General features: G+C 39.5%; 1 protein-coding gene across 1 annotated transcript in view; it reads right to left on the bottom strand.

Annotated features, from left to right (window-relative positions):
• The window catches only part of LOC122662944 (galacturonokinase), a 127131-nt gene that overhangs the window by 80390 nt on the left and 32308 nt on the right, over positions 1 to 14433 (bottom strand). Inside the window, exons 5-6 of the mRNA XM_043858649.1 lie at positions 9183 to 9336; positions 3363 to 3428 (exon numbers count right to left, since the gene is read on the bottom strand). Of these exons, the coding sequence (XP_043714584.1) occupies positions 3363 to 3428; positions 9183 to 9336 (220 nt within the window). The remainder of the gene's footprint in view (positions 1 to 3362; positions 3429 to 9182; positions 9337 to 14433) is intronic.

Genomic DNA, 14433 nt, shown 5'->3' with positions numbered 1-14433 from the left:
AATGGTACTTTGACTTCGGACCCTAGGTTGGTAGTCTACAGCGTAAGTGAGTTCTACCCTAGGCTATATTCCACAATATTTAGAGCACATACAATTAAAGTACAGGTGTAAACAACTTAGTTAAGCATTAGGAATTAAAAAACATCAAACCATAAACCATTTAAGCATTAGGCATCATATTCATAATCATACATGGTGATTATGAATATGACAAGTTGTCTGACACTCGTTTGTTAATAATTGTTAGAAACTTGGAAAGAAACATAGATTAAACAAATACATGTATAAGTGTGTAAAAATTCCTACCATTTGAGAGTAGCTATACTGAAACGAGTGTTGGGCCGGATCATCAAAATGACCATGTTGTTGTTGTTGTTGTTGTCAAATAAAGCTTGTGACCTCTCTTGATGTTAAATCTTCAATCTTGAATCTCCAAGCTTCAATCTTCAGCTGATGTGGAATTTGCCAAAAAAAAAGGGCACCAAAACCCTCACTTCGAGGTGTTTTTCCTTCATAACAGAGCAAGAGAGGCGAGACAGAGGCAAGATTTCGAGTTGAGGTCGAAATCTCACCAAGACAGTGCCTTTCTATAGCCTTGGTTTGGTCTGGTTCGACTCAAGATCAAGATATAACCCGAGATCTTGCACAAATCCTGTATCGCCTACCGTCTCATCTCAAGACTTCACGAAACAAAAATTTTTACTAGATCTCGCCGAAATCTTGTACTATGTATTTTCTGGGGTAAGTCATGGGCTATATAACAGATAATGATATATTATTTGCCATGGTTGTTGAGGTGATGACTATGTGTCTATGCCATTGACACATTGGCATGTGCTTCATGAAAATCTTATGGGATGTATGAGGGGATTAAATATTTAGCAATTATATTATTGTGTTCATTTCAACTTCTTTTCCAACCCACTGAGGTGAATTTTATTAATCCTCAATGGGCAAAAACTGATTTACGGTATGAGTTGCGAGGTTTCTTTTTGATAAATTTGTATTTTATATGCTATTATTATGTTAGTTGAATGATGTACATGCCTAATGCATAGTGAATTTATTCCCAGACTTTTGGTCGCAAATTTTTACAAAAGAACCATATTCTTACCCTTCGCATTTTTTAACACTGAATTTTTTTAAAAAGTAGAGAAAATTACACTGCGACCCCCTGAGGTTTGTCTTAAATACAGGCGACCCCGTGTTTCTAAATTATACAGCCACACCCCTTAAGTTTAGGTTAGTTGTTACAGGCAGCCCCACTCCATTAGTAGGTGTTACGGTGTTGGTTAAGTTTGCCTTCAAATGACTAATATACCCCTTCCAAGGTGTGAGCTTACTATTTTGCCCATAGGGCATCCCTAACTTCACCCCCCCTTCCCCTGTTACTCGAATCAGAAAGAGGGTTTAGGGTTTTCTAGAGCATAAGCTCCCTTAACTATGGCGGCTGTACAGTTCTTCTTCAGTGGTTGTTTCATCTCTCTGGTTCTCCTCCTCTTCCATTTGGATTGCTTCATATCCCCAAGTACCGATCGTACTTCAACGAAGAAGGGAAAGCTTTCTCCTCTCTCTTGCCCTCTACTCCATCTCGTCTAAAATCGTCCGTGAAAGCTCTCTCCTCCACTTTGTCCTGCCTTAAGCGCATCTTCTATAAGAAGAAAGAAGAGGACGAAATAGTGGTGGGTCCCACTTTTTTATATTAGAAACTTAAAAAATTAGAATAGGGTTATTTTAATTGAAGGGAAAAATTGCCATTTGAATAGGTTTTTGGTTTATGATCTTAGAAGAGGGCAAAGTTGACATTTTTTTTTGGGTGAATAAAGTTGGCATTTTACATTGTATTATTTAATAGTTTTTGGTTAAAGATATTAGAAGAGGGCAAAGTTGGCATTTTACATTGTATTATTTAACACCGTCCATTCAGGGGATGCGGCTGTATAATTTAGAAACACAGGGGGTCGCTCGGTATTTAGGACAAACCTCAGGGGGACCACGTGTAATTTTCCCTTTAAAGTATTATTGACTTCTAGGTTCATTTAATACCCAGATGTATTTGTATTCTTTTTTGGCCATACCCGAACTTACTAACTATGCCCATAAGAGTTCAAATGAGAAGAGGGACTCAAATTTACTCAAGAAGAGATGAATAATTGAGATCTCACCAAGAACATTTTGATTTTTTAGGTGAAAATTTTCAGACTAATCTTTTACACGACATACGAGTCTGTATCGGGATCTAGGGAGGAGTTGATCTTGATAACTTAAAAAAAAAATGGTCTTCAAGGTTAAAAAGCCTTATTGGTAGGCCAGGAGTATCTTATTCCAAATTGGGACATGCACATGCTTGGTTTGGCATTGGGGGGGGGGGGGGGGAGGGGGGGGAGGGCTCTGATTGGTCTTCTTATTTCCGCTTCCTTCATGGGCATTATAGGGGAATCAGGAATGTTGGTAGACCAGGTGGGTACCAATTCAGTCGATGTGTGAAGGTTGTTCCATGTAGGAGTATGGTCACCCACTTTTTCCACTTTTTTTTCTCCAGGGCGGGTGGGGGGCAGGTTGTTACTGTTTGTGATTCTACATGCTGGGATTCCCTGTTATGACTTATGAGGCCCTGCTATATTGCTTCTTGTTGCCTTCTCTCTCCAGTATAAATTTTTTATTTAGTTCCTATCAAAAAGGAAAAACAAAAGGTTGAAATATGAGGGATATGGCCCAGTGACCAGGAATCTTCTGGTTTCAAGTCTTAGTGTCAAGGTTCATTGAAGATATCTCCATGCATGGAAATAAAATACAGATGAAGATATTATCTCATCCTAGTCATGTAGCAGAGGAACCCAACCTTGTGCCTGCTAATTGACTTGCACTTTGTGGGCTTTTAGGTGATTGAAGTCTGCTAATAACCCACTTCCCCCATCTTCACCAATGTCTAAAGAAAAGATTGTCACTGTTTGAATTTGATTTCATATTGATCATCCATTAGGAGGTAGAGTTCTCTGAATATCTTATATTCATATTTGGGGATCTCTAAACTCCTGTATGGATATTTTTTTATGGCATACCCCTGTATAGATTTGACACATGGATATACATTAAAGTTTGGCAGTTGGGGGAAAATATAGAAGACAAACAAAAAGACCTATTGAGTTTTAACAAAATGTACTTTTCTGATAGAAAGGTCTATCAGTCTATGTAATGACTGCACAGCACATGATGAGGTGGGTAATGAGTTTAATTACAATAATGGATAACTAATCTATTTATTAATAGATTTTGCAAAAGCATAATTTCTTACTCCAAGAAGCCAGACCTATCTTAAATTAAAACATATTGGTAGATATGGTCAGAGAAGAAAAACTTACAGCAGCTGAAGAGCTAAGCCCTGAACTATCAAATCCCGTGGAACCACAGATGAATCCTATGATACCCTGCATCAGTTCCAACAAAGAGAACAATATATATTTATCTTAGGAAATTTGAGTTTCTAAGATTTCAAACAGATATTGAACATATCACATCCTCTAAATATTCAAGAGATTTCCAAGAAAAAAAAGTACAAAGAAGTAATGCCATTGCATGTGACAATATTACTGAACTTCATATGTAGCATTGTTAAAAGGGTGTACCCAGTGCACCTCCTGCCACTGCGAGGTCTGGGGAGGGTCAATTGTACGCAACCTTACCCCTGCTTCGCAAAGAGGCTGTTTACCGACTCGAACCACCAACCACTAGGTTGCAATGGAGCACCCTTACCGTTGCACCGAGGTCCACAAATTGTAACGATTAACAGATGTTAAAACTCATAATAGAATACAGGATTCCAGATTCTTATTAAAATCTAGTTAACAAGAACATCTCAATTACAAAATCTTTCAGATTTCATTTTTGGACTTCACGTCATCAAAAAATGATTAAGTCTCAAAATGTACATTTCTAAGATGTTAGGAATAATAAAATATAGAGAATGTGGGTACCATTGATATTTGGCCACTATGATACATCATACATATAGAATTATTCCATTATTATTTGGAAAGTAAAACAAATACTAAGTTGGGGTTAGAATTTCTTGACTCCTTTTCTAGCAGAAACTTGGTCCTTTTTTATGCAAAAGGATATAAAAAAAAAAGGTGAAGCTCAGAGAGAGAGAACAATGCTCCAGAACTGAGCATACCCTCACAGCATAAAAAACATTAAAAGGGGGGAAAAGAGGGATCATTATCACATACTTGGGAAGCACCTCCTGCTTCAACATCATGGACACCTGTCTGAATATGGTTTTTGCATTCATTGTTCCTCAGTGAAGTCAGTTGAGGAAGAGTCAGTTTCTACAATGGGCGGCGTACTGCAAATTTGTTGTTGGTGCACTTCAGTATTTTCTTGTACAGTAGTGTTGATTGACGAGGGCATCCACATTCCACATGCATCACAAGTTACCAAACTTGTGGTTATACACAATCATACCTTGTGGATTTTGCAGATGCCTGGCTATGTATGAACACATAAAGGGTAAACTGCTTTTATTGAAAAACATAATTTGATTGCTTTGACCAGCTTTGAAGATAACTTCACCAGGTGACTACAATGATACATTGTTGGTATCACTTGCATTCGATGTTATTATTTGTCTAATTCACACTTAAAGGGAAGCTTGGTACAATGTGGGAGGCTCTTGGCTTGTGCATTTGCTTCTCACCCTATAGACTACAGTCTAATCCTTAGCATCTAGTTTTTGGGCTTTTAACTATGCCCTGCTCTACATCATACAACCACTAAGGTCACTCACCTCACCCAACTCCACCTCCCCCAAACCTCCCCTGAACCCATGTTCCCACTGTATTCCTTGATCAGACATCCTCACACGCTCTTTGATGATTTTTCCTTTGTTATTAGAGAGTGATACAAGCATGGAAACTTCTCACTCATTACCAAATCTCCCCACCATAGATCTCCGCTGAACCTGATTTTGTTCCCACAACCCACTGCACATCTTACGAGCATCAAAAGGAAGGTAGGGTACTAATTAGACACTTTCAAAGGCAAGCTAGTGAGATTCTATCTGCACCTCTCATGTCCCACCCATTCCCATCCATCCCACAAAATGATTTGGTCTCTCAATGCCATAAAGTTTGGGGCCTACCAAATTTGCTTTTCAGATGTAATCCTTATCTCCTTCGTTTTTCTCTTTTTTTTTCCCCTCTTGGTGATAGATCAGTAGCAGCAGTCATGGTGAGGAGGTGCTAATGTAGATGTACTCATGATTTGAGATTTCAGTCAAAATGACCCAAATTTCACGAAAAAAAATTGGTTTCAACATGCATCGAAACGAAACCTAGTCGACTCACTAGATATACAGAATTTTGGCTTTTTCGGTATCATTTTGGAAAAATGATACAAGAGAGTATTATAAAAGCATAATTTTGAACAAAATTGTGCCTTTCGTGTGTTTCAACAGTAAGGGAAAAAGGCCTAGAAAACCCTAGATTTCGTGATTTTTGACCGAATCACCAACATTTCTTTCTGGAACAAGGTCTTAGGGACTACTAAAACGTATCTATATCAATGATTTTCTGGAATTGAGCAAGATTGTGCAAAATTCCAATTTGGAGAAATACCCTTTTTCCTTGAAATTAGTTTTTGTAAAAGATAGGGTAAATATTTAGAGGTTGACCTTCAATTATTTTTAAATTGGACACCGTAGTCCATCCTATGACTTCACAGAGTAGGCCTTTTTATTATTTTTTTATTTTTCTGGCTTAAAAAAATTGATTTTCTTGAAACCAATTTTGAAAAACAAAATAGGATTGATATATACTGGAAAATGTCAGTTCGATCATGCTACACAGAATGGTGACCATGGTGCACTGCCCACTACACCCACACGTACAGGCTACTCCAGAGGCCTGTGCCTTTGGTTCAAACCAAATGAGGAGGATGATAGCATAGAGATAGATGTTACGAGGTTGTCTCACAGTCTCAGAGGTATGGGTCTAGAGGAGGTAGTGGACATGGGCAGTGGTGTGCATCCTCATTTACCACAGAGAGCTCCAGTTCCTATTATGGTGGGTATGATAACTATGACCAGTATAACCCTTCTTCATTTTCCATTGCATATGATAGTCAGTCACAAGGGGATCATCTTTTGCAGAGAGATTTTCTCACACCCAACCCCCTCGCAACTATATCATCCTGGTCCGCAAAGCAGCTATGGTGGGTCCACACTTTCATCATCTTCCCAGATCGGTGATCTATATCCTTGGTTGGGTTATCTAGAGTATGTTGACAATGACACCTATCAAGTTGTTGTATTGGACATTGAGCATTTCTTTAGGCATACCATGACATGGTTGTCTTTTGTGATAGTCGGAGGAAAGGTTCCATCGGTGGAAGCAATATTTTAGAGGTTTTGAGGCTCCCCGGACTCTATGTGGTACTAACATAAGCGCAGGGGTGTCAACTTGTAACAATTATACTTGTACTGACAAATTGACATAGGCATAGGGTTAAGTGTTGGATGACACTTTTTGAAATTGGTCTGTACTATTAAATGGTTTTTCTTTACTTTTAATACATATTTCAATTGCTTTTATTGAATGCTGTATTTTTTATTATTAAATTATGGGTAGAATATGTTATAAGAGAAAAGATACAGTAAGCTACAGCGTATAATAGCAACCTAGGGTCCAAAGACAAACTACCATTTTGAGTGTTTTTTTTAAATCTAAAAGTTCAAATATGTTTAGAGCTGTTTAATTGGGGTTCCCATAATGATTCGGGCCAAAATATGATAATTTGACTAGCCAAATGGCCAACCGAAACATACAAGATTTAATTCAACCAAATCCCAAAATCTTTTGGTTTCAACCTGGGTTGAAACCCAGGTCGAAACCGAAATTTTGATCTATGAATGTAGTATGAGGGTAGTGAGTAGTAGGAATGAACTGACAAGTAACCATAGTTGTTAAGGTGCCTAGGCGAACCAGGGCGATCAAGGGGGTTAAAACCAAGTCGACACCAACAAGGCGACAAGACGTCGCCTAGGCAACCAAGGCGACACCAGAAATCAAGGCGGGAGAGAGGCGCCTGGACACCTAGGCGACACCTTGACAACTATGCAAGTAACAATGAGGAGGGTGGACCAGTAGTATTGGTGATAGGGACAGTGGTGTTGGCACTTGGCACTATGGCCAGTGCCCATGGATTTTCACTGGTTCTGGTAGACTTGTATGTAAGAAAACCAAGGTTTGAAAATTTCTAGAATCATGCTTATTTAAACGATGGTGGATAAATCAATAACAACTAAATTCAGAACTCCAACAGTTTTTTTTGGCTGAGAAACAACTAAATTAAAATTGCTGAAAAGGCTACTGATGGACATCTGTGAACAGGAAAGTTTATACAACTACAACATGCAAATCTGTACGGGTAAGGAGGACAACATATAAAAATCATAAGTCATTCTACAGATATAAGAGATATAGCTTTGGGGGCTATGAGCTAATGGGAGGAAGTGATGGTTGTTGAGAAGGTACTACAAAAGTAACCAATTCAGTGATGGTGGACCAACTAGAGAGGTTCCAGCTACTCATCTCTTCAGAAAATAGGGGGAGTTCCAAGAAGGCGAAGGGAAAAAAGGTAAAAACCATGCCCCCCTCCCCCACTCCCCATCCAAATGGGATGGCAAAATTGAATTTTAATGAATGCGCATTGCGCAATCCAGAACCATCAGGGGTGGGAGGTGAAAATAGATTGAGCCTCACAATTGTTTTACTTGACTCTATTTCCTACAAAACACTAAGTTAAAATCCTCCCAATCATGCGCAACCCCTCCACATTTAAGAATCTCAGATTTTATAACTCTCCACAAAATTCTGATCAATCTGCCATTTTTTAAGAAGTTTCCCAATTGGAAACAACAGAAAGAGAAAGTGATTTAAGGAATAAGGGAAGAAGACACAGACCAATACAGATAAGAAAAGGAGAAAAAGAAATAAAAGAACCTAGATAGGAGAGAAAAGGATCTACGACCCTCAATCCCTAGTAGAAACTCCAGATCACCCTCTAGGCCTCTAAAGCGAACCACCAAAAGAACTTTACCTACACTGACCTTGAAAATGTAAAGCCCCCCAACCAGCCCCTTAGCCAAGGCCTCGTCTCAACTAGTTGAGGTTGGCCACAATGATAGGTTGCTTTTCTGTGCCTCGTTGATACAAATGCAATTATTTTCAGATAAAATAAATTGATAGATAAACCAATAAAATAATTATAATATACCTCAGATTCAAAATAAGAAAGAAACAAGCATGAAATAAAGGCTAATGCTGCCAAACCATCATCTGACTCTGGTGAACCAAAGATGTGTAGGATCTGTTGTTGGTGGCCAATGCCAAAGATTTCCTTTTCATTTGCATCAGTAAGCAAAGAATTTGGAGGTGGTAAAGCAGTGGCACAAGTGTAATAGTGACTTCTGATGGTGAATAAAGATAATGGGTGTTTGCCTGGTAGGGTCCTAAAAAATGAAGTGGTTTTGTCACTACTGTTCTCATGCTCAACAATAATTTTAGACACCAATATTGTTGTAGACAGGGTCAACACGTGGGAGAAAGTGTTGGGAATAATCCCAGATTGGAAGACTTTGGGACTTTGGATGCCTTCAATTAACAGTTCGGCCTCTCCACCTAATACCTTAAGCATTTGGGTTGGACACTTCAACAAATATAATTAAGAGACATGATAAAGTTTTGACCCACATTAAAAGGGGGGGGCAGAGTCAGTATTATCAGACCAAAAGCAAAAGATACCACCAAGTTATAGTGATGTGCTATTTCCACACTCTTCGGCATCTTCCATATCCTATTCAACTTTTTCCGTGTTTGTGCTGGACAAAATATTCCACTTGTCAAATTATTTCATTTTTTTTACTCATCTCACTTTAATTTGACAGGGCAGCCTTTGTGAGGAGATTTAGCATCAAGAATAAAGATTTAAAATTCTCAACTTCGACAATTTCCCCTGGCATACACTTTAAGATACCAGACTTGTCTGTGTAGAGTGCTTTCAGCTACTTCTGATACTTGATAGAAGAATTTGAAGGAGAACTTAATCGTAACATTGGATCTGAACAATAAGGAAAAAGTTCATCTACAGAGTGAGTGGGGGAAAAGAAAAAGAAACTCTCCCACCTGTGTGACATTGTTCCCTCTTATCTGCAGTGCATACAGTGCTCCCCTAGCATAGGTCCCCCAATTGCACTCTTCGTGGACCTGGAATGAATCAATTGCATGGCTGTTGTCATTCTTCCGAATGGCATGCCTTGGATACTGAACTTCATCAACTCTACAACACAATTACAAATAGTAAGTCAATTTCATCCCAGGTCCTGGGTGAAATTTCATTTTTAAATTGAGGGGTAAATAATGTGATTGGTTGCAGTTTGGGCTGGGTATAGCCTAAAGATTTTGAAGTCATAAAATCATGGATAGAGAAGAACATATGAAATTATTTGCTATTTCGTATGTATGTGGGATCATTTAAACTATGATAGTAGATCCTCGTCCTACAAGGATGGAAATCTTACAGAAAGTAAGTGGAAAAAGTTTATTGTGATTTCTTTCTGGTAAAAAAATGTGCATCATTCTGTGAGGTGCCACGAAACAAGGATCGAATGATGTTGATCTGTCCAAAGTAACTGCAAGACATCTTCATTTCTTCTACCCCTCCCCCCCCCCCAACCCCAAGAGTAAAAAGAGAAGGAAAAAAAAATATTCTTATGTTGTCATGGAAGAACTATGTTACTTGGACACTTCAAAATAAGAGATGCACCCATGTCATACACTTCAAAACAAGGACACAAACAACAACTTGGCTAGTAAGTTGTATCCATGACAATGATTGGGAGAGACGAAAAGCATGAAAGACAGAATTTAGTTTTTTAAGTCATAACTACCTTAAACTTAGTATAAAAGATAATACCAATCTCTTAGATGGATGCATGCATTTAAAAACATTTTGAAATCCCAATAACACTTACACATCTACTTACATAGCACAACAAACATTATACAAAATCAAAAGTGAAAAGTATAGGATACCCACAAGTCAAAGAGTCCTACTTTTTCGGATTTTCCAAGTCTGACACGTAACGTCGGTGTCATATTCTGGCAACAACACCCAAATCAATTTAACAAGAACAAATACATTCAGATCACTTCTTATCCACTTATATGAGGCTTTGGAAAGTGGTCGCTCGTATCTATAATGAGAACAACGGTTACAAATAAGGCATGCTAGCTAGGGCTGACTCATAGGCCTTATCTAGCATGCAGATACAATGAATCTGGACATTATATAAAGAACCAAACCAATTAAGAAAACCAGTTAGAGAACCAGACCAAACCTTCAACACTCCCCCTCAAGTTGGTGCATGGATGTCATGCATGCCAAACTTGGAAATAATAGGATGGAAGGACTTAACTGATAAACCTTCACTAAAAACATCTGCCAATTGGTTCTCTGTGGTAATAAATGGAGAGCATATCAGACCATCTTCAATTCTCTCCTTGATGAAGTGTCGTTCAATTTCAACATGACTGGTCATGTTATGTTGAACTGGGTTATGAGCTATACTGATTGCCGCTTTATTGTCGCAGTAGAGCCTCATAGGTCACTTAGGGGTAACCTTTAGATCACTAAGAAGCATCTTTAGTCAAATGAGTTCACATACTCCTTGTGCCATTGCCTAATATTTGGCCTCAGCACTAGATCTAAAAACTACGGACTGTTTCTTGCTTTGCCAGGTAACAAGATTCCCTCCAAGGAATGTACAGTAACCAAAGGTGGATCGACGGTCATCAATGGAACCAGCCCAATCAGCCTCAATAAAGGACTCTAACTTCAGACTTCCATTGTTTGAGAACAAGGTACCCTTTCCTGGAGCTGACTTTAAATACCGAAGAATTTTGTACACTGCCTCAAGGTGAACAGCTTTCGGGTCATGTAGGAGCGACTAACAATTCCCATAGCATAGGCAATATCCGGCCTGAGGTGGGAAAGGTTTGAGTCTCTCAACGAGACTCTGATAATGCTCTTTATCCACAGAGTCACCACTTGTGCTGCTGAGTTGGTGGTTAACTTCAATGGGAGATTCAGCGGGTTTACAACCAAGCATCCTTGTTTCTATAAGAAGGTCTATAACGTACTTTCTTTGGGAGATGAAGATCCCTTTGTTGGATTGGGCTACTTCAATTCCCAGGAAGTACTTGAGATGTTAGTAAGTCCTTAGTCTCAAACTCAGTTGACAGCCGAGTCTTAGAAGAGAGATTTCTGCCTCATCATCACCGGTAATCACTATGTCATCCACATAAACAATAAGTGTTGTGACCTTGCTGACCCCATGTTTGATAAACAAGGTATGATCAGCATTACTCTGTTTGAAAACTGTAGAGTTTTACGGGTACTTTTTGTCTTTCTTGTTATCATCGGCATTCATAACTGGGTTTAGTGTAGAGTAGTGGCCTCGTGGGTACAGGGGCAGTATAGTCCTTGTACTCTCTTTTTCTTGTTCTGCGATATTATAAATATAAAGGGGAGAGAGTTTGCGGCTATTCATTCATCATTAGCCACAGGCTGTCCCCCATCCCCCCACCCCCTTCTTGGGAAGCTTGTGTTTCTTCTTCTCTTCTCCTTTCTCTCTTCTTTCTCTTCACTCTCTAATCTGGTTACAGGATCTTGGTATTGTAACATGGTATCAGGACTACGGTAATCAGATCTGAGATTTTCTTCACATCATTCTCTTCTGAGTTTTCTTTTCGGTTCTCACCTTGTGGTGTGCAGCCACCTATTGCTGCATCTACTATGAAGTAAACACTCCTCTCATAATGGAGTGTCCCATACCTGATTATATCCTCATCTACTGTTGCTGAATTGAAGTCTCCATCGATTTCAGGCTAAACCCTTAGATATCGACTTTCTTTCCCAGGAAAACCCTGAGAAATCGATCTTCATGGTCTGGTATTTTTTGGTGGTTTCTCTCTGAAGTTTATGGATTGTTTGCTCTTGGTTGCTGCTGGAGATTGATTCTACTACAGTCTTGAAGGCTCTACACAGCATCTCACTTCGATTTTGCTGCTTCACCAAAACCCTGACAAATTGATTTTCTTCCTGGTTGGTACTCTGGTATCTGTTTATGTTGGTGAAGCTTTTCCATATTGCTGGCTATGTATTCCAGCCCTGCTTGGTGATCTCGAACTGCTCCTGATTACCCTTTCTGCCCAAAGTCAATTTTTATTGGGTTTTTTCCAAACCCTAGTTGTTATCGATATTTTTTTCTGGTTTACTATTTTTTGTGTTATGGCTGAGACCAAAACTACGGACACTGTTAATGTTCAGATAACATCTATTAAGCACAAAGGGAGCTCCAATTACTTGCTGTGGGCTCAGGCTGTTCGTGTTTATATTATGGCTAAGGATAAGCTCTGTAATATTACTTCTGCTCCTCCTGCATCTGATTCTAAAGGTTATAATGAGTGGGTCAAGGACAATGCTATTATTCTGATCTGGTTATAGAATAATATGGAGCCAGACATTTCTGCCAATGCCATGTTTCACACTACTGCAAAGGGGGTGTGGGATGATTTGAAGGAGACATACTCTCAGGAGAAAAGTATGACTCGTATATATGACCTGTATGAGAAGTTATTTCAATTTCAGCAATCTGACAAATCTCTATAGGAATACTACAGTGCTTTCAAGGGTATGGTTGAAGAGTTGAATGTGTTTCAGCCACTTACTATGGATATTGAGAAGCTTAAAGCTCAGTGTTAGATATATGGGCCAGAATACCGTGGGGGTGTTCTGGACCTTTTTCCCTTTGTTATTTTATTTGTTTTGCATGTGGTTTAGTCCCACATTGCTCATGTACATATTTTTACTGTTTCATTACTCTTATAAATAAAGAGGTGCTTGAGGTGAATAGATCATCCAACCCTTTCCCTAATTTTAAATCTCTCTACATGGTATCAGAGCTGATTTCGAACTAGGGACCAACCCCATCGAATTTTTTTTTTTCCCTCCTTTGTCTCTCCTCCATCATTTTTTCCCTTCTTTTCTCCTTGATTCTCCTTGGTTCTCCCTCTTCACTAAGGGCAGCACTACAAGAGGTGGTCGTATGACCTAGTTGCTGCCCCTCCCTACCTCTTTTTCTGTTTTTTCCATGATTTAATCCATGCTCGATAGCTGCTGGACTCTACCTGCCGTATTGAAGTCTTCAAGGTTTTTTTTGGAGATCAGCCCCTACCATTATTGCAGGCTGTTCTTCACTTATTGGAGCTTCTTCAGCACTCTTTCCAGCATCTATTCAGCATATTTTCTCCTTCATTGAAGACCCCACTCCCAATCGATCTCCATCTCCAAGGTTTTTTCCAAAACCTTGACAATTGTCGACTTTGGGTGTGGGGCTGCTTGTTGCTGCTGCACTTTGGTTCTAATTCTACAGGGCTAATTCTCCACTTACAAGGACACACTCGACTGCAATTTGGGCTTCCACAGTTCAGTTTTTGAAGACCTCCCTGAGATTGATCCACCATCACAGGGTTTTTTTCCAAAACCCTGACACCTATCGATCTTGGGGCTGCTGCTGCCTGTTGGATCTGATTTTTTGCAGGTGTTTTCCTCCATTATAGAGGGTCCCTCGACTTCAGTTTCAGCCAATTCCCTACAGTTTTTTGGCCTCTTGTATCCTTCATCGATTTCAGCAATTCAGGGTTTTGAAAAACCCTGACAATATCGATCTAGGATTTTTCCTTGGCTGCTGGTTCTGTTTTTTGGAAGACTTATTTAATCTCATTACAAGGGGCTTCTCTTCCATATTTCAGCCCTTCACTTGAAGGAATTATTGGGCTGCCAGTATGGGTGATTCCTCCAATTCTCCGGCTACTTCAGATCATGATGGCCACAACAAGACAGACTACCACAGTTTTCTACCCAACCCTATTAAACTTGATGGCTCAAATTACCTTCTATGGTCCAGATCTGCCTCCTTTGCCATTGCTGGCCATGGTCTCACCAGCCATATTAATGGCACTAGTGTTATGCCCACTGATCAAGGACCAGCTCAGGAAAGGTGGCTGGCCAATAATGGTGTTCTCATATCTTACCTGATAGGCTCTATGACTTCAGAGTTACAGCATAACTTCCTTCTTCTGGACACTGCCTCCCAGATTTGGGCTGCTTACAAGGAAACCTACGAGTAGCTTGGCAATGATGTCCAAGTATATGAACTTCGGAAGAAGGTCCTTCACACCACTGAGGGAGAACTTTCAGTTTCGAAATACTATGCTACTCTACGCAATCCGTGGCAACAGTTGGACCACTTCTCTGACTTTCATCCTACTACAGTTGCTGATATTGCTTCCTATAAGAAGCACGTGACAAGAT

This window comes from Telopea speciosissima, chromosome 5 (genome assembly GCF_018873765.1).
Source record: "Telopea speciosissima isolate NSW1024214 ecotype Mountain lineage chromosome 5, Tspe_v1, whole genome shotgun sequence".
NCBI lineage: Eukaryota > Viridiplantae > Streptophyta > Magnoliopsida > Proteales > Proteaceae > Telopea > Telopea speciosissima.
The sequence above is the reverse complement of the archived record's forward strand: the minus strand, read 5'-3'. Positions and strand labels throughout refer to the sequence as shown.